The sequence below is a fragment of the Pezoporus wallicus genome, unplaced genomic scaffold (genome assembly GCF_028554395.1).
Source record: "Pezoporus wallicus isolate ANWC-B61680 ecotype Strahan unplaced genomic scaffold, APGP_CSIRO_Pwel_v1 contig_6484, whole genome shotgun sequence".
Lineage (NCBI taxonomy): Eukaryota > Metazoa > Chordata > Aves > Psittaciformes > Psittacidae > Pezoporus > Pezoporus wallicus.
Genome location: NW_026638903.1, coordinates 1,106,808 through 1,132,319, shown reverse-complemented (window position 1 = coordinate 1,132,319; position 25,512 = coordinate 1,106,808). Strand labels below are relative to the sequence as shown.

Here is a 25,512-nt window from a genome sequence, read left to right as displayed (position 1 = left end):
CATTAAAAAAAAAAAAAAAATAGTAAAAGGGCCAAAAATTCTCATTAAGTGAATATATAAGAGACTTAGAATGTCTTTTGTTCCATCTCCATGTGTTACTTTAAACTCAGTCATGGATGTTGACTGATGTGATTTGGGGGAGTTGGATTTAACTGGTCTAGGAAGGTGTTTAAGATAAATTGTTAAGGTTTTGCTTTTGTCTGTTTTGTTTGGTCATTTTGACAGCATTTCTCTTAAAACAGAAATGATCAGTAGAGAAAAATGTCTTACTTTTGAGGTTGGAATGGCTGGGCAATATGTATGTTAAAGAAATACTGTGATTGAGAATAATTGAGAGTTGAAAAAACTGGTTTTGGTGGGAGTTCAGTCAACTGTTACCCCTACTGCCTTTGAAAAGCAAGCTTATTTGTTCAGGAGAGCCAACTGTGGCTTTATGTAGGTCCTTAAACCCATGTTGCATAGGCTCACTCATTATAATTCTTTTTGTTTTACAAAATAAAAGCCAAAGCACTAAACCCCACCAAAAAAAACCATTACATTTGGGAATTAAAAGGGCCCAAGTTGTAGAAACTAAGGCAGACTTAAATAATGAAGACTCTACCCCGCTGTGGTGCATAAAGCTCAGAGGGAGTTACTTTTAAAGTTTGTAGAGAAGCATACTCTTGTAAGTAATTGGTTTTGCTGTTATTTGGCTCTTATTTTCATGATTTTTTTTTTTTTTTTTTTTTTTTTTAGCACCAGCAAACATTCTTAAATCAGCTGCGGGAGATCACTGGGATCAATGACATCCAGGTTTTACAACAGGCGCTGAAGGTAAGATGGATGTCTGACTTGTAGCTGAATGTATACATCTTATAACTGCCTGTGAAAACCCTAAATCCCACCCTTTCTTACCCTTCCCTTCCATTCTCAGCTTTTAAATACTTTTTACATTTATTTTGGGGAGGGAAAAAAAAAAACTAATAATGATGCCTTGTTCACTTTAGGAGGAATCTTGATCTGTTTTGGTAGGAATAAATTCATATTTTTTTTTTAAATTAGTATTAATACATAAATGTTAACATAAATTAATCTGGTGTTAAATGAAAAGATGGGAATGGTATGACTTGTCTTTAACCTTCAGGTAAACCGTTTTGAGAAACTTTGGTGCTACTACAGTTGCTCAGGTGTTTTCTTGTCAAGGTGTAGAGCGAAGAGCTCTTCTTGAACTTGCCACCCTTTGCTAATCTGCTATTTCTTTTTTTTTTTTCTTTTTTTTTTAACCACTGTAAATTCTTTCACAGCACAGAAGAATTCCTTAATGCAAGTAAGGAATGGCAGGTCTCTCTGCGTTCTGTTTCCTCCAATATATATCTATAAATAAAATCTCCCTCAAGCAGAGGTTTTTTGGGCATTAGGCATGGTAAATAAGGATCTAGTGAATTTACATCATATATAGTAGTTCAGATCCAGCATAAATCATGTATGCACCTACCCTTCAAAAGCCAATATTTCTGGCTTTAAAAAATGAAATGATGGGTTTTCAGAAGAATTCAGCTGAATGGTGTTGAAGTCTGTGTGTACTGATTATGCTTGTTGAGGGGTTATCCTGCTCTACAAGACCTTTATTTTTTTTTCTGAAATAAGTGGAATTCTATCAAAGTAAATTTTATAAGATGTTTTATCTTTGTTTTGATTAAAAATATGTTAAGTTTGGAAACTTTATTTTCTAGTGAGTATTTCACCTGACAGTACAATGTATCGTTGATCTTCTGAGCTGCTTGTAATGGCATTTGCTGTTGAGGAAAACTAAAAAAAAAGAGTGAGGGGACTCTCATATCTTGTTTTGTTGATGCTTAAAGGACAGCAACGGTAATCTGGAGTTGGCTGTGGCTTTTCTTACTGCAAAGAATGCCAAAGTTCCCCAGCTAGAGGAGGCAACTTACTACCAAACAGCCCTTCCTGGAAATGACAGATACATCAGCGTGGGCAGCCAGGCAGACACCAGTAGGTATTTTTTCTTTTTATAAGTTTAGTATAAAGGCAAGGAGACTAAAAACTTGCCTGTGAGATGGCTGTTAATATGCTGCTAGTTCTTACTTAACAATTTTTTTATTATGTGTTCTTTCTTTCTTTAAATGGTGTTTGGGTTTTTTTTGTTTTTTTTTTAATTATTTGAGCTTTTTTTACCTGGTACTGATGTATGGTACTGATCAGAGGGTGAACAACAGGGTTTTCAATCTTTTTTTTAATGTTTTTTCCTATGATAGGATTTATTTTGGGGTGGTGCAGTAAATAAGTAAAGGCGAAAGCTGGGTAGTCTTCTATCAAAATAAAACAGAATATGTGAATGTCTATCTTAAGCGTATTAGGCTTTAGCATATTAAGAGTTGCTTCTCTGTGGCTGCAGTGACTTTCCTAAAGAAAGAAGTGAGAGGTTAAGTGTGATTTTTGTAGTAAAAGAGTAGGTATTTTATATGTGAAATCAACATAAAATATACTTAGTTTTAAAGATTTTTATTTAGTTGATACAGGAGGTCCCTCAATCTCTGTTTCTTTGAGCCATGTGAGTTCTATTCCTTTGCTTAAGAGCATAGTCATTTTTAGGGGGGGCGAAAATGTGTTAAGCATATTAAATGTGTTCTGCAAATAAATATAGGAAAGAATATGAAAGAATAAGACAAAGAAAGTTCTGTAGTGGGAATTCTGTAAATCTGAGTTTCTTGATACTGTAGTTACATCCCAACATTCTAAATACAGATGTAGAATATTTCAGTTATATATTGATCCTTCAACCATGTATGCAGTACAGCTATATGTGGCTTTTATTAAATGGGTAGAGTTATTTAGCTTCACCCTCAGTAGGGTTTTTTCTCTTTGTTTCACTAATGCAGAGGTGACTACAGTTGCACCACTGTAGAGAAATCTAGTTGGGTCTTCTTGTCAGCTGCACAATTGTTGTGGTTTTTTTTTTGTTTGTTTGGGTTTTTTTTTTTGTTTGTTTTTGTTTTTTTTTTTTTTTGTTTGTTTTTTTGTTTGGTTTAATTGGAAATGAGTTTATTCTCAACATCTCAGATCTGAAAGCTGCATTTAAATCCTTGGTGTTACTAGTAATCCTGTATGAAATGCACTGAGTGCATTATAGGTAGCTGTATTATCCTCTCAGTAAATTGTGGGGGGTGGTTTAAGTTTCCCCTCCCTTGAAAGAAAACACACACAAAGCCCTCTATATATTTATTTTTCAATGCCAGAAAATGGACATAGGGGAAATGGAGACTATTTTCAACAAACTTACCTGTTGTCAGTTATTGTCACAGTCTCCATTGTCGTAGTGTCCTGTACTGAAGACCTGCTATGGCAGTGGAATGGTAAGCTGGATTCTCTTGCAGTCCGTATTTAATTAGATTTATTAGTAATCCATTAATTACAAGTGTTTAGTTTCACTGTCACTTACTGTGCTATGCAACCTTACTTAACATGCGAGGTGACAAGGGGTAGAAGAGGGAAGAGTCAACCCTGCAGAGTCCACGTTACCCACAACTGATGATCAAACTAAACAGAGTCAGTCTCTAGTTGTGCATTCCAGGCTGATTTGCAGGATTCTCTTTTCTGGAGGGCTGAAGGCAGACCGAGATTCCTTACACGTTTATAGCACTATAGGTCACTAATCAAGAAGCTGTGGAAAAACAGTTTTTTTCTTGTTGTTATTGTGTTGGGTTTTCTTCATTTTGAGGGGGGGTGGTGTTGTGCAGAGAGAAAGGGGGAAAGTGTTTACATCTTCAGTGTCTGGTCAGGTCCTCACTGGCAACAAAGATGAGAGTCCTTTGCCAGCCTTCACAGTTTTAGTTAGATTGGAAGTATGCTATGATTTGAAGGCATCTTGGCCTTTTCTTCACATTGGAGGATTTACAGGGTAAGAACTCAACACAACACAAGAAAAGTCTAAACCAGTCTGATCATGGAGATCTAGTAAAAGCTTCCTGCAGAAACTTGTAGTTCTCTTGTGATCTGCTTGCATGTCATGATTTTGATTATGAATTTAAAAAATGCACTATGCTTAAAATGTACAAGTTTCAGGGCCCTTTATTAATAAGTACTGCCATGTAAGGGAGTAACATGAAAGACAGCAGATGGCTTGGGAGAAGAGAATGGAAGGGTGGGCATAAATGAAAATCATCTGCAACCATCATCACTCCCTTCTGCAAAGAACACTATTAGCAGTTCTCAGTAGCTATGCCGAGTTGCTGACAGTATCTTGCCTTTCAAATTTGACTCCCTTTTACTATCCCACGTAGGTATAATTACGTGAAGATAATTATAACTCACCCTTACTGTTCCTTACTGCTTAACTACCTATGTGTGTTTGGAACTTAGAATGTTATGAGTCACCGAGCTTCACAGTCCCACAAAGTTAAGTCATCAAACTTGGGATGAAAGGGAGTTACAGATAAATATCATATCTGTTTTATGCCACAGAAAACCTTACAAAGGCTTTTGAACATATGCCTTGCATTAAGGTATATCAAATGTATTTTGGGAGCTTGACTGGCTACATTTCTTTGAAATGGTTACTTAGTTAAGGGGTAAAATAAAAATGTATATGTATGAGTAAATAAATGGATGTATAACAATCAGCAATAGCCTGAATTGTGCACTGGCTCTTGCAAAAGTGACCGTGGATCATTCAGCTGTTTGCATGTTGTATTTTGTATGTTAGGAGGTATAAGAAAAGCTGATTTCTCTTATTAGCAAATGCAACATTTCATCAGATGCAAAAATATTAATGAGTTTGCATAAAACTTACTCCATCTTTAAAAGCAAAGGCTGACTTGCACAGTCAGTGTTATTCATTATGCTTGCCTTTTTGCCTGTTCAAAAATGACATGTGCAAGCACCTGCAAGCGTAGCTTTTCCATGTCAAGAGTGATGCATGCTTTATCTGATACCTTTGCAAAGGTTGTATTACTCTTTCGGAATTTTTTTGTTTGTTTGTTTTTTTCTTTTCTTTTTTTTCCGTTCTGCAGTCTGCTAGAGAGCAGAAGATGCATTAGGGTTGCAGTGTACAAATGAACACACCTTTTAATCTAAGATCACTTTAATGTTCTGTTTAGTAGCATAAGTCCTAGGCACTGCACTTCAAGCAAAGCAAAAGACATTTAGTAGTGCTTTCCAATATTTTCACTATATTGATTTCTCTAGAAACCTTTTCTTTTTCTCCATTTGAGGTAATTCAATGTATTTTCATCTGTGGCTGCACAATGGAACTGTTGCATTTTTAAGCATCTATCCATTTCCTTCTTATTAATTGAGAAACTTCCAGAACCCATGAGTAAAGGAAGCAGCAAGATGAAAACATGTATTTTAGAAGTTGTATTGTCGTCTTATGCAAGAGCTGTCAAGACAAATTCTCTCCCTCCTTTCTTTTGAAAACTCGAAATTCTTTTCCACAAAACCTGAATTATTACTGTTCACAATTGTACATTCCACAGCTGAAACAAAAGATTTCAAGCCATTTTATAAAGACATAGTACAATGTCACTATAAAATGCCATGCACACCAACTTGAGGGTTGTGGATTTCATTGCTTCTGGGACCTGGCTTTTTATCTCTTCCTCTTCCTAGAGCCTGAGTCTTTACATAGGTTTCAAAAGTCTTTCCAAGGAGGCAGACTTAACTGCACCTAAAACCTCCTGAAGGGTTGTTTATATAACATTTCTTAAAAAACATTCTGTTCTATAGGTTCTGAAAAGTTTGATTTGTTTTGGTACTTCAGTGACCTTATTGTAGAATCTTAATGTTTTGCCTTAATCCCTCTCGCTTCAGGTGAAGTCTTTTTTTTCCTTGCACTATCCCATGTGGAGATTGTGATACACTTCATTCCTTTTGTCTCAGATGAAGTGTCTTATGCTCAAATGTGGTGTATCATAATATCCCCTCAGACTTTTCTCATAGCTGAACTAGAGAGCTCAAATTCTTTCCAAGGCTTTGGATGTTATTCCTATACCTATTGTAACTCTTTTTTAACTCTCTTCTAGACCTTCTGTAATAGTTCTGCCTTTTTTATGAATTGTGACACTCAAAACAATAAATAATACTTCAGCTGAGTTCTTAAGGGAAATGGGTGAATTGCTATAAATGTCCGTTGTAGTACTCTGACAACATACCTAAGTGTAACACTTTGTATTTTTCAAGTGCTGTGATGATGTGAGTTGCAGGTTGAACATGAGTCAACTGTAGCTCCTAGATCCTTCTTGGCACATGTCCTAGTCAGTCCTCATTTTATAGCAGTACATTTTATTGTTTCTGTGAGTAGAATTTGATGCTAGTTTCTTCTGTCACCTTACCCAACTCAGATATCGCTCTCTGACATTTCCTTCTATTTCAGGGATAATGTGTCATCTCAGTCCACGTTTCTGGGAGTGTCGCTAGCTTGGTATGGCAGGGTCCCTGCTTCAAAATGTCAGGAGTCTTGTACCTTGAGGTCCTCCTTACATCTTACAGATTCAGTTGTTCCTTTGTTCCATCCTGCCTATCCTTTCTATTGCTCTCAGTGTGAATCATCAGTTTAAGGTGTTATCATCCTAGGATAGTGTAAATGCAGCTGAGATGCGAAAGTTCCTGTAAGATAGTGATGGCCAACATTTGCTAGCTCTTTCATCGACAGAGCTGTTGGAGTTGGCTGAGTAGTGCTGGGGTGCTGCGTACCCTTTCCCCATCCAGTTTTAACCAAAATTGGCATATATAGCCAATTAAATTCCCTTAAATCTTTATGTAGGAGCCCAAGACGTTCATGATGTTTAACATGACAGAATAGATAATGACAATAAACAAAACTGATGTAGTCTCAACTTCAATGTTTTTTCTTTTTATATTGTTGCTGTGTTGAAATTGGAGTCTTGCTGCTGTATTTCCATACTTAGCACCTGTCCTTTGAACCCATCAGGCCTGCCCCTTCATTTTCCTCTCCCTGTGCCAGCAGTCGCATCACTGTGATTGTTTATTGCCTGTCCCTGGGTTCAATTGCTACTTCAGATCTGTCTCTCATGCAGTTTCCCAGCCTGCTCAAGTTTGAAGTTCCTACTCTCTGCCTCCTCCTGGTATAAGTAACCAGTAAATAACACAGTAATTGTTTTAGTGACCTAGGCAATTACCAAGTAAGAACCATTTATTTAAGTGATGATAGAAACTTCCTAAGCAAACAGACTGATAAGAACTTTGTTTTTTAGAAAAGAAGATATGAGGTTAGATAATAGTGTGTGAATTTACTACATATACGCTGATATATTTGTCACAAATTTCAATTTACAACTTAGAATTGCTTTATAGAATTACAACTGATGTTAAATTCTCTGGATCTGATGTACCAGAACCACACATCATTATATAATAACAATGTTGTAAACCAAAAATACATTTCTTAGAAAAGCAGTTGATTAATTCTGCATGTTAATTTTAGTTGAATAAAGGTCATGAGTGCACTAAGGCAGACTTTTGAAGAGCAGTTTCTTCATTCATAGAGAATTCTTTTTTCAGAAGGAAACTTTTTTGTTTGTTTAGTAGTCATGGCTTAGTTAAGAATGTTTGCGTTTTCTAAGGCTGTGATACACAGAAGTATCTCTATGAGCAAAAGCAAGTGTATTGTCTTAATGTTCTGTGGCCTAAATAAGAGGAGTATTACAAAATTGGCATATGTAAATTAAAGTCAGGTGACTACAGATTTGGAGAGGTGGCATTCTCAAACCTTAATGAAATGCATCGTTCAGCCTGTCACAGGAAACTCGTGTGTCTGATAAATACTTTGTATAAAAGTCAGCTTTTGCTCCCTGCCCTCCCCTTTCAAACTCAGATCTTGAACACAGAAATCAGTAGGTCACGTAGGAAACTTCAGTAGGTCAGTTTCATGATTGAATTCCAGTAGTAATTGCTATAAAATAGAGTCATAGGTTCGCATTAGCACTATAAAATTGAAGAGAAATAACTATTTTAAAACTAGGTTAATTTTTTAAGATTGTGAGAAAAAACAAGGTGATAATACTTGCAGAATAACTGCTTCAAAATTTGACAGTTTCACAAAAAAAAAACCCAAACCAAAACAAAAAACCCTAAAGAGAAACCCCAAACCAGAAAATGTAAGAATTTACAAAACATGAAGATATTTTTAAACAAACAAAAAAATACCACTGCATGAATTTGACGTAATGTACATTTGTATAATCTATAACCAACTGACAGGAATGCAAACTGTGCAGACAAGCTGATATATATAGTTTTGTTAAGAGTTTAGTCTCTGACTGTTCCCCTTCTGTTATGACTCCTATTGAGAGTTCCTCTTTGTAATCCTGTGGTTTAGGGCTCAAGTCATACATGAGCTGTTGCAGCTTAGTGAATTACTGTGTCAGCTGAGATGCTGAAGAAGGCCTTGAACCTGCTCCAGGTACAGCAAACATGAGCTAAAATACATGAGCTTAAATCTCCAGGACATTTTTATTTAACATTTGCCGCAAACTAAAAGCTTGAATGGAGTAGGTTACCATGAATCAGCTGATATTCAGAACTGTATTTTTCTGATACAAGTTATGCTAGTTAAGCTCTCTGTAACATGAATCAGTTGCAACACTCGCATGTGGTGGTAGTATCTGGGAGCAGGTCTTCACTGTATTGTCTCTCTTCATGCAGATTTGGAGCAATGTGTGTGTGAAAACAGCATTTCTAAAGAGAATGCTGTATTGTCTGCTCCAAAACTTTTGTTGCATGCCAGAGAAAACTGTTGTGTCAATCCACTTCCCGAAAGCAAGCGGAAGTCAAGGGTTTGGGATTTTGATATTAAAGTGGTGTAATCACTGGTAATATGAATGGTAGTAAACTTCTGATTACATAGGGTGGTGGTATAGATTAAGAAAGATTAAGGAGCTAGGGAGGTGCAAAGAAGTGGAACGATTTAATGAAAATGTGAGGTGCAGTTGACCTTGATAGATTTTTGTATAGCAGTGAGAACTTTTGTTAACCATAGAATTTTCAGCTGGGCTATGAGTTCTTTTCTGGAAAACACTCCCCATATAAAGGAGTTTACTTCTTAGTCTGAATTTCCTATTTATTGTTGTAAAAGAATTTCACCACTGGCCTGACTAGAGACGGGAAAAGGAAGGGATATTTCCCTCGTAATCAAAGTAATCCTGTACTTCTCCATCAGCATGTGTGACTGCCTGATTAAGGCTCATTCCATCTTCAGTTGTGACCACTATTACTCCTTTCAGGAAAACAACTTGTCTCCAGTGGGATGAGGTGTTTGTGTGTGAATACATGCAAACGAGTAGAAAATACAACATGAGCACTACATTTTAGAGTGTAATAGGTAGTGTGTGGTCATGCCATCCTCTCATCGCTGATGACCTTCCTAGCCTTTCCCCTCTAGAACAGAGCCATGCTTGCATGTGACCCTGATTGAGTTAGTATTTAGCCTGAATTACCTTGTTCTCATCTTGTATGTCATATTTTCTCTGGGTGAGATTTCTGCTGGTGATTGTTGTAATTCCTTAGGAGGGAGAAGGAAATTCTGAAGGAGAATTTCAGGCATTTGAGTTGAACTGTCCTGATATGTTGAAAGATCTGAGCTGACTGTAAAAGGTGTAAGAAAACAAACTGTTAAGTGTTGCTTTTGTGGCCATAGCACTTTTCCATACTTCCAGATAACAGATTGCCCAGTTTACTTTGCAGGTAAGAATGCTTCCTTAAAAGGCTCACTAAATAAAATAGAAACTCAACCATCTCCAATGGGGAAAGCAGGGCAAAGTTTAAAGCTAGCTCTTGAAGATGCTGGTGTTATATGTTTATTTTACGATTTCTATTCAGTTTCGGCTTTCTGTGAGGACACGTCATCCTGTTTTCTATTCATACATAGCTATAGCAGTGTTTTTTGTATCATAAGTTCAGTGTTTGATTTCAATCCAATGAGAAATGTCACAGACAAGTAGGCTCACAGAAATAGGGAAAGCTGTCTTGACAGCAAGTCAGCCCATCCAGGAGAAGTCAGAAGCTAGATGGAGAGGCTGTCTGGGTGTGAGTAATTGAGCTGGCTTGGGGAAGGAGAAATGCAGACAAGCTGATCATCTGTTTTTGTGAGCAGTCATCAGTTTCAAATCTATATCTCTTTCTCTCAGTCTTTTAGCTTCTAATGTCCATACTGCTGTCTGGAGATTAGTCCCTTTCACAGCTGTTGGGGGTAAGCTTTGGCCTTGGAGGAGGGAGACTGAAATCATCCAGTGCTCCATGTGTATCTGTTTAATACTGCACATAAAAGTCTCTTTTGCACTTTCTCCTCTCTTTCTGTCTGGATGAATTTGCAAAATGAGACTTTTGCCCTTGAAATCATGATAACCAATGACCTTGGCTTTTCTGAAAATCTTGTGCAGTTGAGGGACATTCCTGTTGGCCCTGGCTGCTCTGAAATCATGGCTATGCTGAACAGGGGTATGATTTGTATGGCTGTGTGATGTGGGTAGGGAAATCCCTCCTTAGGAGTGGCATTGCTGTCAGGAAACGAGATTTTTCTGGGGATGTTGGCATCTGATTCTTTAAATAATGGGATTAGAGAGGGAGGCAGAAGTAGGGCTGTTTCATCTTCCTTTACACAGTCAGTAGCCCATTCAGCATTCCCCACATGTCCAAGTATGGATTCTCATTTTAACTTCAGTATTTGTTTTCTTAATTCTGTTGAGATGGGGTACTTCCAGTAGACAGAAATTTGGTGTAAATGTGTTCAGAAAACGAATGCAGAGACAGGATAGAAAATAATTGGGTTAAGTAAGGAACTCTCCCACATGTTATGAAACTGTGTGAAAGTATTTGGTTCACCAGTGCACAGAAATACATGTATAATTTGGTGCTATATTGGGAAAACTCTACACATGTTCCTCCTTTAGGAACGTAAACCAGCTATGCTCAGTTAAGGTATCCTTTTAAAGGGAAGGTTATTTTCATCATCTGTTCCCTGGAAGCAATGAATTATGGTAACTAAAGTAATAAATTTAAGCGTATTGCTTTAAGCGGGCTTTCAGAAACCATGGATTCCTAAATTTGTCCCATAGCTTTGCGAAACTTAAGAACTTTAGGAGGATGGGAGAATATTGCCTGTTGTATTTTAACAAGAGCAAGCTTTTATCTGACTTGGAGGTGGAAGGGAGACATTATCAGGGTTAGTACTTGGAAAAGTTCAGGACAAAGGAGGGATGGACTGGAATGGTGCTCAGCGATCCACTTGGGCTCTCTCTCCTCTACAGTAAGACTTGCCTTTCATTCTGTTTCAATTTTAATTTTGAGAAAGATAGTTTTGCTTTTCAGATGTGATTGATCTCACTGGAGATGATAAAGATGATCTTCAGAGGGCAATTGCCTTGAGTTTGGAGGAATCAAACAGGGCATTCAGGGAGACTGGAATAACAGATGAGGAACAAGCCATTAGCAGGTAAACAAACAACTTATATAAAGCAGAAATTAAATTAAAGAGTTGGAGATTGGCCTGTATTGCTTTTTTTTAACTTTTAATTTAACAAAAAATAACTTGTTTACTTTCACTTGTGCTACTGATATGCCTGGCTTCAGGATGTTGCTTTAATGTATTTTATGTTTTACATCAGAAAATAGTCTATTATGTGGGTGCGCTAGGATTTAACGGTATGTTTCATGTTGGTGTATTTGTTTAAATATTGAGGAAGTAGTTGGAGATAGAGGGTATACGGTCATATTTAAGTAGGACCTACAACTTTTGTGTATCAGGTAAAAAGCAAAAAAAACAAACTATAATTAAGAAGTTAATAAATTATTTGTCCTGTTTTTTTGCAGTGTTCATTTTACTGTAACATTTTCTTACCTCTGTACTAAGGCTGAGATTGAGGGAGGGGGATAGTAATGCTATGACTTGAGTATACTAAGAGCAGCTGCTGCATTTTAGCTGATAAAGTATGTTATTAACCTGTTTAACAAATAGGATTTATAAGCTTTGAGTGAAGTTAACTTCTTGTTTTAAAGTTTTATGAATGTAATTTTCTTGACTTGGCCATGATAATAGTCTATAAGTTACCCTTTGATCAGATTTTTTACAGTATTTTTTTTGAATATGTGTGTTTACGTATAAATATAGATTTAATTATGAAATACTCGGGACTTGAACTAAGTGTGGGTATAGGGAAGTTGGTGGTTTTCATCTGTGTCTGGCCTTGGGAGAGGGATGTTTGTTTTCACATTTGTGGCTGGCCTTTTTCTAGGAGAAAAGGGCAATGATTTGATCCTTGCTTTAGAAGGTTAAGTGCTGCCTTCTTGCAAAGACTAATTTTCTAAGAAAAATATAATGATGGGGGAGATTCACCTCAATAATTTTTTTCCTCAGTTCATTCGATTTGACAGACTAAAATTTTTACCAGAAAAGTCTGTCTCTGAGAATATGTTACTTTATCCACAGCCATTTCCTTTTTCCTTTTGAAAAACAAATGGACTAATTGTGAGAATAAGCATATGCCTCCCTTCTCCCCATTTGTGATAAAAGCCATCTTGTTTTATGAATTTCAGGTAACACATTTCAGGAGAGAAGGTGGGCTGAAAGAGATTTTATGTTATTGTTAATAATCGGAAGAATATTTAAAGTGGTGTGTTGTGGGGTTTGTTGTTCCCCCCCCCCCCCCCCGAAGACTTTAGTATGTGCATGTATATGAGATTGTGGTGGAAGTTCTGTCTAGTTCTGATTCAGAATTTCAGCTCTTGCATCTTCCTTTTTTGAAGGACAGAATCATCATAGTTACCAGAGTTGTGGCTTAGTCAGGCACTCAGAAAGACGGAATTGTTTCTGGATATGGAAATCTTTTGCCTTTTTTCCCTTCCCCAAGCCTTGACTGCTTTTGCTGTGCTCACTTGTTGGGAGCCTTGAAGCTTTAGAATGTTTCCTGTAGACTTTGTTTTTCAACTTATCAAACTAAAAAGTCTCTCTTGGTCTTACCTGCTTAGCCAATAACTAAATATGATAAATACATTCATTTTAAATGATGGTATATTTCTGGTTGAAGAAAATAAAGTGTGCCATTCTTTTTTTCTGTATATTCAAAGACATACAGACAATCTATTCAGTTATATACCAAGAAAATGCTGGTCTTTTGGATGTATATTTGATGGAAAAATTACGCACAGTAGTATATGCCATCCAGAAATATTCACTGAAAGATCCAGAGTGTATCATGACATAAAAAAGGGAATGGGACTTTGCTTGTGAATGGAGGCAGGGAAGAGTGAGAATCTTGATAGTTTTGGCAGCATTGAGGTATTAGATCAACTCAGTTACATACAGTTCAGCCTGAGTTGATGGCAAATTATGTCTGAGCTGTACAAATACAGGAAGTTCAGTATTGAATTCTAGATCTGAATTGTTCAGGCAGTTTCCTTAAGGAGAGGACTTCAGACTGTTATTTAAAAAAAAATTAAAAAAGAATCACTTTGTAGTTAACACCCCACAGAAGAATGTTGGCATTCCAATAGAAAGCACAGTATCTGTGCAGGACTTCTCAAAAACAAAAAGTAGAACACTGTGGTTGTAAACAAGTCAAGCTGCAGCCATTTGCTTTTGTTTTTGTAGGTTAAGTAAGAGGCAGAAATAAAATAAGTCAATAATAAGCAAATTAAACTATGGAAATCTTACATTTTAAATAATGTAGTATGTGTGCAATTTTAGATAGGCTTTTCTGTGGAGGTAATTTTTTTTTTTTTTAAAGGTATTCATAGAGGCTTGGAAGCTAATTTGCACTGATTTTGTTAAGGTTTCCAAGGGAGCATTAATGGAATTTCTTGACTTTTGTAATAAATCATAGAATCATAGAATAGTTAGGGTTGGAAAGGACCTTAAGATCATCAAGTTCCAACCCCCAATGTTTTAATGCACATAGAATTTGTCTTCCTGAATGTAATTGCCTTGTGCTACTTAATGAGGATGGATCTGATTACTACGTAGGTGTTGAGAGGAAGTGCAGCTGAAATGTCCAAGTGCCCAAGCTGAACATCTTTACATGGCATGTTTAAAGTTTTCTTACTGTTCCATTTTTAAGTCTCCCAGTGAAATGTGCATGATCAGTGTATTTCCTAATATGAAAAAGTTTCTTCTGTTTATGTTGCTTTCCATGGATTTTCATGGAGGATGAGGCTGGCCAGATAAGGCTTCACTGAGGAAGCTACTAGGCTATGACTGAAAGGAGAAATTAGCTGCCCTGTGTTGTGCCTAGTGTAGTAGCTATATTAAAATGAAGCCCATACTATAAGTTTATATTTTATATATAAACCCATATATATATATATATGTTTAGAAGGATGTGCACAACCCCTAGGCACTTCTTTTTTCTTTTTTTTTTTTTTTTTTAAATTATGGTCAATGAAACTCCTGGGTTCTCTCTGCACTGTGGTTAAGCATTGTGTGTATAGAACAAAGGTGGAACTGGGTGGGGGGATAAAAGGTTTGGGATATTCCTGGATGTCCAGCTGTAAGAGTCACAGGAAAAGGTCCTTTCCTTGTTCTTTTAGCTGAGTAACAAGCCAGAGTGGGCTTTTCTGCAGCATATTTAGTGGGCTTCTACAGAATAGTTTGGCTGAACTTTTGAGCTGTGAACTCGCTTTGCCCAAGGCTTATTGCATTGTCTGGCTAGCTCCATGCATGCAGCTTTGCAAAGCTGCTTGGCTATGCCCAGCTTGTTACAGAGAGAAATAACACTGCTTTCAAGACCCATGCTAAGCGTGGCATTAACTAACCCTTACTCCTGACAAGATTCCAACACTTGGAGGTGGGGCAGCCTTTGGTCCTGTGAGGCTACGGAAATGCCATACCCTGCATGCAGCTTACGGCTCTGCTGCTGTAGCCTACAAGGGTCGCAAAGGAGGGTGTTTTGGCTGCATAATCAGAATTGCTAAAGCCTTGTAGTAACTTTCTGGAAGGATGCTTGTTTTGTTGAGAGCAATGTGTGAGTAAGATTCTTTGTCAAGGTGGTCTCCCAGATCAGGGCTATATGAATATAATGTAGTGAACCTTATGGTATAAGAGGTATACTCACTATGCAAGTGAGTTTGAGCTGATCATTAGGTTTCTGTTTACTGAGCTCACTTACTTTGGTTTGCATCACAGCTATCATTATGGCTAAAAATGAATTTGACACATAGGGTGTGCAGCTATTATATGTTTTGAGGACAGATAATGTTACAAGTAAAAGTGAGGAAAAATACCATGAAGCTTTGAGAATCAAACACTATTAAGGCACAGGAACAGATTAGAAGTGGAGCTAGAGTAAGTCTTTTACCTGCTAAAGAAATACAAAATACAAGGAAGAAATTTTAGTAGGTAATTAAGTTGATAAATGGTAAAACTCTTGGGGTTAGGGAACTGTTTCAGATTGAGAATATATTTTTTTTTTTTTTGAGCTTGCATTCTGAAATATCTTGAAATGTTCTTGAGCTTGGGGGGAAAAAAAAAAGTTTGTTTCTCTGAAACAAAAGGGCTATAGTGTAGGTATTGTAGTCCTGTTACAATATTTTTCCAGTCTTTCAGTCTTCCCATCAGTTTTAAAGGTCCATTTGACTTAGTTTAAAGAATTTTTAAGTAATTCTGCCTGAATGGAAAACCACTTGAAATACACATGACATTTGTTTTGAATTAATTTTTAATGTCCCTTTCAAATAACTTTCACAGCAGAGATACACAGGTCATCACTTTTGAGGATTGTATCAGTGAGAAGGGAAATCAATTTGATATTTGTTTACATTTTGGGGGTTGCTTAAGAGAGAACTTTATTGTGAAAGACTCTTGTAGCTTACCAGTTTTAGGTTCTTCCGGAGATACATTGATGCAAAAGGGGTATTTATATCAAATGGTGCCTCATTCTGAATGCTTCTATTTCTTTCCCCCTAAATAAGTAGAAATAACAAGTTAGTATGTTCCCCAAAGCAGTTATCTACAGTAAATTCATATAATGCTTCATAGTTCTTGTATATTTTGTAAGATAGCTTTTCTTTGCCAGGAGCATAGCTTGAAATAAAAATTTAGTTAGGAAACTGAGTGACTATGCCGTGTGTGTGTTCTCCCTCATGCTCCTTTGGTTTTTCTGAGGTGTTCAGACTTTGTCCTTTAGGAACTCAGTTTACAGACCTGCCTAAACCTGCCTTTTCTTGATGTTTAGTGAGTCTAGAACTGAAGGGGGCAGCCCTTCATGTTGCTGAGACTGCTTAGATGCTTGTCATGCAGCTTCTGAAATCCTGTGCTTGGTGAATGTAGTATTTCAATAGCAGCTCAGCCTTTTATGAGAGTCAGAGTAGATGGTTGGGGGGTAGTGACTATCAATAGTGCACACACTAGGCAACTTTGCTTATGAGTTACATGATCTGAATGTATCCACTCCATCTTTCTATTTACAATGTGAGGCTACCACAAATTGCCTTCAGGGTGTTTTGTCACCAGTCTAAGGATATGTGCCAATATAGAAATACTGTGTTGAGTGAAGCTTGAGCTTGGGAGTGTAATACATACAAGATCTTATGTCATGTGAAATATGTACATTCAGCATAAGTCATGTGGGAACAGTTTCCTGCAGAGTGTGGTCACTGAACCATGCAATTAACTTGCTGGGTGGCATTTGAAAAATTGTGGGGAGATGCCTGTCCGTGGCTCATAAAGTAATTACTCGCTATGTAAACCGATTAATACAATCGCATAAGGTGCAAGCATGGAAACTAAAGCCTTAATTTGTTTTTGAAAGTTGCCCAGCTAGCTTTGGTTTCCTATCAGTAGAATAAGTATTGGTGACTTTATACTTTGCTCTCCAATAAAGCATTTGTAGATGAAAGCACTGCACTTAATAGTGCTCCCTAAAATTTCTTGTTGTCCATTTCAGTCTGGTTCTTAAATAACTGATGACTTACACACATAGCTCTTGCATTGAGAGCTCTCATAGGAAATTCAGTCACTCACTCACTAATACCATTTTCCAAAAAATAATGGAACTACTGTAATATACCTAAAAGTAATATGGCATCTTACTTTTGGAGATATATTATTGCATGTAAATGTAAAACCAAGCTCAGCAGCAAGTTAGTAAATGATGTAATAATGATGTCTGTATTAGTAACTGAAGCTGTTGTACTATGCCTGTTTTGTTTTTTTTTTCCTTACATTTCCCCCTCCCTTCTGTTCCCAAAGAGTTCTAGAAGCCAGTATTGCAGAAAATAAAGCAAGTTTAAAGAGGACCCATCCAGAGGTATGGAGTGACTCTCCAAACCCTTATGATCGAAAGCGGCAAGACAACTGTCCAGTAGGATTAAAGAACGTTGGCAACACATGCTGGTTTAGTGCTGTCATTCAGGTAAGCACTCTCTTCAGTTAGCAAACAGTACTCTTCATTGTATTTGTTGTGAAGTGAATTACCTTATTTTAAGTGGATAACTGGGGATTTTAGGCCACTGCATGAGATAGTTTTGAGCATTACTTATTTATTGCATCTCTTAACATGTTCATCCATTAGTCTGACTGAAGTGGAGAAAGTACTATAGCATAACTAAGTGAAACTTCAAAATGTTTCTTGTTAAAAAGCTGTTGAAGACCAGGAGTTGAGTCTCTGAAGATCCTGGGTGTCTGCAGCTCATGCTGAAATCAGTAACAATTATGGATGCCTAAAAACTGGAAAATTGGATTACAGATGAGGAACAGACCTTTTATATTTAAAGGAGTGCATGCAAGTGACTGAAAGGGGGTGGCTAAGAATGGAGGTAGGTAGAGGAAATGAGACACCCTCAATTGTGGAGTGCTTACTAGAATAGCTGTAATAGGTGAGTAGGATAAAATAAGGATTAACTGATAGAAAAGGAAACTTCAGAAGGAGTAAAGTGAAGGTCTGATATGGATAAGGTCTGGTATGGATGCAGTTGTGTCTATTTTGGATGGTTTTAATATCAGTAATTTATTTACACATAAACTTTGAATGTATCTTTTAAGAGGTTTTTTTTTTTTTGGAGTGATTGCTAAATATGCTTCTGTAAATAATCTGTAGATGCATTGAAAAGCATCCGAAACCACAGAAAACTATGGTTGAAAGTGTAATACAAGAGGGATAAATTTCTCTTTAGTCTACAAGAGGCAAATTCAGCATATTGTAACTTTTCGAAGTCTGACATTTTAAGAGGAAACAAATAAAATATTTAATACCAATTTTTAACAAATTACTGTTAGGCTGAAGCACTTCATATAAACTAATAAAGTTACTTCCATGCTGATGGTTGTTGTACTTCAGGCTGAGTCCTTTTAGATCGATGTTCTTCCTAGCAATTTCAGCAAATGGATGTTTACAGATGAGTACAAACACTAGACATAATACTGCTCTGTTAGAGCATTGCCAAGCCTCCAACTGCTTTCATCCCGGGGGAGTTTCTTAATCTTTCGCAGTTTTAATTGCTAACCCCTAGTTAACCTCTCTTTTATGCACTTGTCTCCCTTGAACCTTACAAACATCTTGCACCGATAGGCTCCTTTGGATAGGAATTCCATAGTTGTGCTCCCTGTTGCATAAAGAGCTGCCTCGTTTTTGTTTGCTCTTTTAACCTGTCTCCCACTAGCTTTGTCTGGTGGCCTTCATGTCTCCTGGTGTGAAGGCAGTTAAAAGTTGATTGCTGTTACAGTTTTGTGGACTGCTGTGATAATTTCTCTCAACAGGTCTATGGTCTCTTTTTTCCAAGATGGTTGCTCAGTAGCTGCCTATATAGAATCTGTCTAACTTCTGATCCACTTTGTTGCTGTTCTTCAGCAACAGATCTTTTCTAGCTCTAGTAGCATTTTAGTTAGGGGACCAGGAAAGTTTGCAGGGTGTGAGTGAGCTATGATGGTATGGTGGACAGAGACAAGCTCTTCAGGACAGACAAGTAGGGATGACAAGGAAGGGTGTTGCCTTCTTTGAGAAGGAGAAGCTCAAATGTATGTGGCATTTGTGTGGGACAAGATGACAGTTGATTCGGAGAAAACTCCAGGAACTCGCCTACAAAGTTTAAGTTGACAAGCAGGTATTTATTGTGGTGCCAGGAGACATGGGGGATAGCTGCTCCAAAGAATACCTGTTTGTCAACTTAAAACTTTGTTGGCAAGTTCCTGGAGTTTTCTCTGAATCACAGTTTAACATGAAAGTTTGTGGGTCACAAACAGAAAAGCTGGTAAAGGTACCACCACGATTAGGCTGTTACAGACCACCCACCTCAGGATGAGGGTGTGGACAAAGCTTTCTCTAAAGGCAAGAAAGTTTCTGGATCATGGTCTGTGGTTCCTGTGGGGAACTTTAATAAACATCCTAACACCTGCTGGAAGTCCAGCAGAGCAGGACACAGCCAAACAGATTTTTGGAGAATATCAGGGACAACTTCTTGATAGAAATACTAATGGGCCAGCTAGGAGTGATGCACATCTGGGTCTGCCATTCCGTAAAAAGGAAGAACTGGTTAGAGATGTAGTAATTTGGGTACTCTTGACTGCAATGACCATGAAATAGTGGAGTTCAACATCCTGATGCAAGTGAGGAAGGAGTAGTAAGGTGCAGACCTTAGACTTCAGGAGAGAAGGCTTTGCATTCTTCAGGAAGTTGGTATTTGGGATCCCATAGGAGGCAGTTCTGAAGGGCAGAGGAGATCAGGAAAACTGCTAGCATCCTCTCATTGCAGAAAGGGTCCATTATGCTCCTCGGGGAACTCGTGGCCAAGCTCCAATACAAGCAGGCACTGTGGAAGCAGAGATGGGCTGCTAAGGAGGAGTTTGGAGGTGTTGCCCAGGCATGAAGCAGTGGTGTTAGGAAAGTGAAAGCTGATCTAGAGTTGATACCTCAAGGGATGTCTAGGGTAGAAGTTTTGATGCTACACTAGTCAAAAAAGTCTGAGCAAGGGGAACACAGTTCTGTTACTGAATAGAGCAGGTGACAGCACGCTTTAAGAAGCTAAGGTACTCAGTGCCTTGCTTTGCCTCAGTCTTCACTGATGAGGTCTCCCAAGACCACTGCGCTTAGTTGGCAGAGAGGAACTCTGAATATGGTTAAGGATTGAGTCAGAGGTTACTTGAGGAAACTTCAGCTATGAAAGTCCACAGGACCCATTGAGCTGCATTCAGTGGATGGGGAGAATGGGGGAAAGTCTTAGCAAGGCCACTCTCATGTTTGAAAGGTTTCTGATTAACTGCAGATTGACCAAAGTCAACCTAGGAAGTTATGGGCTGATGTGTTACCTAACCACTGAGAAGATGGAGCCAGGCTTTTCACAGCAGTGCATATTAGAAGGATAAATGGCAATGGGATTAAGTTAAGAGAGATTTAGAGAAGCATTTTTTTTCCCCATGAGGACAGGCAGGCAGTGGAGGTTGCTTGGAGTGGCTGTGCAGGCTCTGTCAAACCTTGAAGGCTTTTAAGTCATGCCAAGAAAAAGCCCTGAGCAGCCTGACCTGAGCAGGAGGTTTGACAAGAGATTTCCATCAGTCCCTTCTGAGCTGAATTACCCTGAAATTCTATAGTAATATTTTCAGTTTAATTCTGTTCTCCTTTCTTAATTATTTTATCCTGCTTTTAAGTACTTAATGCGTAGAATGATACTTTCATGGAACTATCTATCGTAAACTCAAAGTTTTGAATAGTAATAGTTTGGTGCCCCTCATTTTCTGTAAATTTTAGGTTTGCTTTCCGCTGTTTGCCACTGTACACGTATCTCTGTTAAATTCATCTCTCTTACTATGTAGTCGTTCAGTCCCATATAATCCTTCTGTCAGCTGGTATTTGCCAGCTCTTGTTTTTATGACATTGTGTATCTCTGTACTGAGCAAACTTGGTCATCTTGCCACTTGCTCTTTTAGATCTCTTATGAATTTTGCTTTCCAGCACAGGCTTAGTGAATTTACAATAACTTTTCTTCAGGCTGGAACAAATGGGCTGCTCATGCCCTTTTCCTTTTTGATTGCCTATTTGTCTGTGCCTGTACCTTCCATCTTTACCTCATTGCTGTTTAGTTAAAAGCTTTTGTTCGATATTTTCTTCACAAATTACTCTGAAATCCTAATAGATACATAAATTGGTTTGCTGTTACCCATGTTCTTTTTGACTTCTTGGTGTTGGGTGTTTTTTTGTTTTCATTTGTTTAGGATTTTTATTTGGTTGGGATTTTTTTGTTTGCTTTGTTTGCTTTGTTGTTTTTTTTCTTATGGGCAGGATTTACTTACCTGCAGGTAATACTGAAGTAATGGTGTATCTCTTTTTCCTGTGGCAGAAACATTGTCTTGGTGCTAATATAGGGAAACATTTAATTTCCATAAAGCTCTTTGTGGAGTTATTGTAATGTAGTGTTTTACCTTCTCAGTCATATAATTATGTTTTGCGTACCATTGTAGTCCCAGGGTCTCAAGGTGACTGATTTTATGTGTATGTGCATTTCTCTGAAACATTTGCAGTTTCCTGTGTATAAATTAAATATTTTCGAGGAAACATGAATTTTAATTCATTAATAACAGAGATGAGAACAGAGGCTAGAGAATGGTAAAACCTGTGCTAGACCTGATATAAATAACATGATCTCATGTTATTTATACCTAATGGGCAACTTTATACCTTAAAAACAGATTATAAAGAGGGCTGGCTAGTTCTTATGGTCACCACCCATATTATGTGAAAATCTGTGGCACTTGGAATTATAAAGGTTTGATCCCAAAAGGTAGTTAAGCTTCTGTATTTAGTTCTATAGAGTGTAATTCAAGTGAACTATTGAAAGATTTATAACTTGGTTGAAAATATAGGTTATTAATTTTATCTGCCAGGCACGAAGACTTGTGTTTCAAACAAGCATCCCAGGAAATTTAATGCATGTTAACTTAGAGCATTAGCTAATACCATATTTATTTATCCACAGGGCAGATTGACTCCTTAGGTTGCATTGACTATGTAGAATATTTTCAAGCTTTCTTTAGGAGACTTTTGAAACCTGACACATCACATAGGTCAACAATATCTAAATGTTAACTACTGTCAGTCACAATGATATATTGTGTAATGTAATCTAAAACTAAACTGCAAAGTGAGAAAAATATTCTTCCTTCTATTTAAGGGGTGCTTGTTAAGGAAAAATAAAGCTTTTGGCATTTTGACAGTTTTGTTGTGCAATGTTTATTGGTTTTGATAGCCACCAATTTGCTGACTTAGTCAAATACAGTCATCAATGGTCTGGTATATTGACACTGAAAGCATGAAATTACTTAAGATATGTTTGCAGTGAGTGACAGCAAATGCTAACAGATTCAAACATTGCTAGAAATACCGCCTTTTAATCTGTATTTATTTGTGCGTTAAGAAATATGTACATGTGGAAGTCATCCTCTTTTGTAGGGGAAGAGGGGAGTCTTTCTTCACATAGCTCCAAAACAAAGTTTTGCTTTCAACAGTTACATTCAGCACTGTTAAAATGAACAGGTAATATTTTTCCACAGTATAGCTTCTAAAAATCTGTACTACTGTTGAAGACTTTTGACTTGATAATAACTTGTATTTAAAATTAAGTCCCCAAGAAAATACGTCAACACAAAACTGCATTAAAAAATGAAGTTATACCACGAACTTATTTCATGTTATGCATTTAGGCAAGAAGTTGGAAACTGTAACCATGTAAGGAAATGTTGGCTGTTATTTTATGTCCTAACAGATTTATTTATTTATTTATTAATTTTAATCTTGCTTTGAACATGTCATAGAGGAGTGGTTGAATGGCATTTTTTGCCAAGGCACAAGCGTAAAGTGAATTCTTCTGGATGCATTGCATACTTGTCTGTCTTCTGAATTGCAGTCATGTTCTGAGTTTGTTGCTATAAACAAGTAAATGTTCTCTGAGTGCAGGCTGGTAATACCATGGTGAGCTGTTTGTTTAAAATGTTGACTTAACCCAAGTCTGATAGAGGTCCTAGATTAGTTTGACTTTCTAGATCAAACAATATGAAAGCTGTTTTCCATTTTTTTCCGTATTGCACCTCAGCTTTTTGTAAAACCAAAATATGACAGCTTAAAACTGCATTTTATACTTTGTTTTTGAGCTGTTTGGAATGCTGATTGAGTGGTTGTTTATAAGTAAAAATGTCCTTTTTGAGATACTTTCCAAAGCTCTTAAGATTTGAAATTGAATCTCTCTGTGACTTTGAAAATACATGTTATCCTGACTTCTCGCACGGTACACATGGGGTTCTTCTGCTGAAGCTCAGCCCTGACATAGTCTGATCAGTCTGTAGGAGCTTTGTTTTGGAGAGGGAGAGAGGAAAAACTCCTCTTCCTATACTTTTACAAGGAAGTTTGAACAGGAACCAGCTCAAGTACCAGCTTTGAGGCTGTTTTCCTCTCTCCCCTTCCCTTTCCCTTATGTGCGATTTTCTAAAGAAGGTAAGGATTTTCAGGAAGGCTTTTGACTGTGCCGAATGCTCAGTGCATGGAAAGAAGCAATATCAGGAATTTGTTTTGAGTGACTAACTTGTTTTCTTAAGTTTGTGTGTTTTTTTTTTTCTCTCTAAAAGGAAGAACACAAAACACAGGGCTAACGTGCTTAAGATAAAGTACATTTTAAATTTTAAATAGTCTTGTTACAGTAATTTTTTTTCTACACTGATTAAAATATGTTAAAACGAATTTGCATATGCATATAACGGGTTTTTTTTTGTTTAAGCATTATAGGAAGAATTATTATTGTATATATGCTTGCTGACTTTTATTGCTATGTAGTGCATGCATAGGCTCAATTATAGGCCTGATGACCAATTTTAATGCCTGTCATTTGTCTGTATTCTGAAAACAGGATTTAGCACTTAACATGAATAACACATGCACAAGTGGAGTAAAAGGCAGCCCCAGTGTGAGTTACAGGGGGGTGCTGGGTAGAAATGAGCATAGTGCGGGCCAGTGCAGTGGCAATGAGCAGCCACCTCATGGACTTAAGTGTGAGAAAAGCAGGTGCAAGAATATGAAACAAGGTAAAATTATAAAATAGGTCAATAAATAGAAAAAACAGGGAAGGTCTTACAGAGGAGGGAGAATTGATTCTCTCAAATTAGTGTTATAGAATCCAAATGACTTGAAAGTTGGAGAGAAGTAGATCTGCCTGCCAGTGAAATTGCTTATGTTTTTGCAGTATGTAGCTTTCGACACTAATACTCAGTCTAAGGAGTGCAGGAGTGTTAAGTCACTAATAAGCCTAAGTGCGGTATTTAGGAGTACTTTTATTTTGAACCCTGAGCACTTCAAATATTGATAGCAAGTACATTTTAAAGTTCTTAATGGTACCGGAAGGAACATATGGTAACGCATGCTGGTGGGAGCATACACAGCATTGAGTTCTGCATTTTCTTTGATTTAGATTACTGATATGAATAAAAAGTTAACCCTAATATGGCTGATCTACTTAATGACATAGGCAGAGCTGTATATTCACTTTTTATATTTAGAACAATAATAACGTACTCATTCTTAAAAATTGCTCCCTGCTTGCTACACAAAATGAAGCTAGATACGGCCTCGCTTTGTGGCTTTAAAATCTGAATAAATGTAAAACTGGAAATGCATAAAAGGCCCCAGATGACAAACTGAGGCAAATGCTGTATGTTAATGCATATAGAATCTTCTAACTTGCACAGGATCTTGTTTTAGCTAAGTACCAGTACCTGAAGCAGTCCATATAAGAGCTCTGAAGGATCATACTTTTCTTTCCCCCTGCAAAAGAGCTGCTTTTCAAGCTGTACTAAGATATTTTTAGTTCTTGGTTACTAGCCACATTAAGACCTTCCTAAATTATATTTGTCGAAGTTCAAGTTAGTCTTTGCATTTTTCTCCTGGTAAATCTCAAGCCATGGCACTAATTTGAACGAATTCCTAGCCAGTATTTCCAGCTGACATGTGGGTGTCATTATACACTAGTCGTGGCATCCTTACCTGTTGTTAATCTGCTTCACTTTGGTAAAAGGGAGCCTTCTGTTCTTGTGGCCTGCCACAAGAACAGAAATTGTACAGCTTTTCCTGGAGCTGTTCTAAGAGAAACCTGAATGATGACCACATTTCACAATATGTTGGTGGTGTTCCAGCTGTGCACAGTAGGCATGTCCTATGTCCTATTTTGTTTGCTAAACTTCATTAGTAACCCTAATGGGTTTGGTTTCGTTTTTTTTAAATTACTTACTTTTCTTACTTACCTTAGGAGAGGCTTGTTTTCTGCAGCCCTTACACCACTGGTCAAATGTGTTCATTCTACTTAAGTGTCCTATAGAGGATTTTCTGCCAAATGAGAATGCTTTTGGCATCTTGCAAACTGGTTTAGAATTAGTAGTCTGAAAACTCTGCAAGTATTGCTGATGACAATAACTTTACTATTTTAGGACTCTGCTGGTGGCTCTTAATGATCTGTGTTACGTGCCAAGCTTTTATGGATTTAATATGCTGACTGATTTATATTCTTGCAATGTTAATGTAGTCCTTGAATGTTAAGAATTATTCC

The 25,512-nt window shown here is 37.3% G+C and overlaps 1 protein-coding gene across 3 annotated transcripts in view; it reads left to right on the top strand.

Moving 5' to 3' along the window:
* Positions 1-25,512, top strand: part of USP25 (ubiquitin specific peptidase 25) — an 89,881-nt gene that overhangs the window by 22,691 nt on the left and 41,678 nt on the right. For 2 of the 3 annotated variants that reach the window (XM_057412998.1, XM_057412999.1), the window contains exons 2-5: positions 736-813; positions 1,842-1,986; positions 11,317-11,440; positions 17,189-17,351. In XM_057412998.1, coding sequence (XP_057268981.1) covers positions 736-813; positions 1,842-1,986; positions 11,317-11,440; positions 17,189-17,351 — 510 coding nt within the window. Of the gene's footprint in view, positions 1-735; positions 814-1,841; positions 1,987-11,316; positions 11,441-17,188; positions 17,352-25,512 lie in introns of those variants that run through there. The other variant, XM_057413000.1, reaches the window with a different exon arrangement.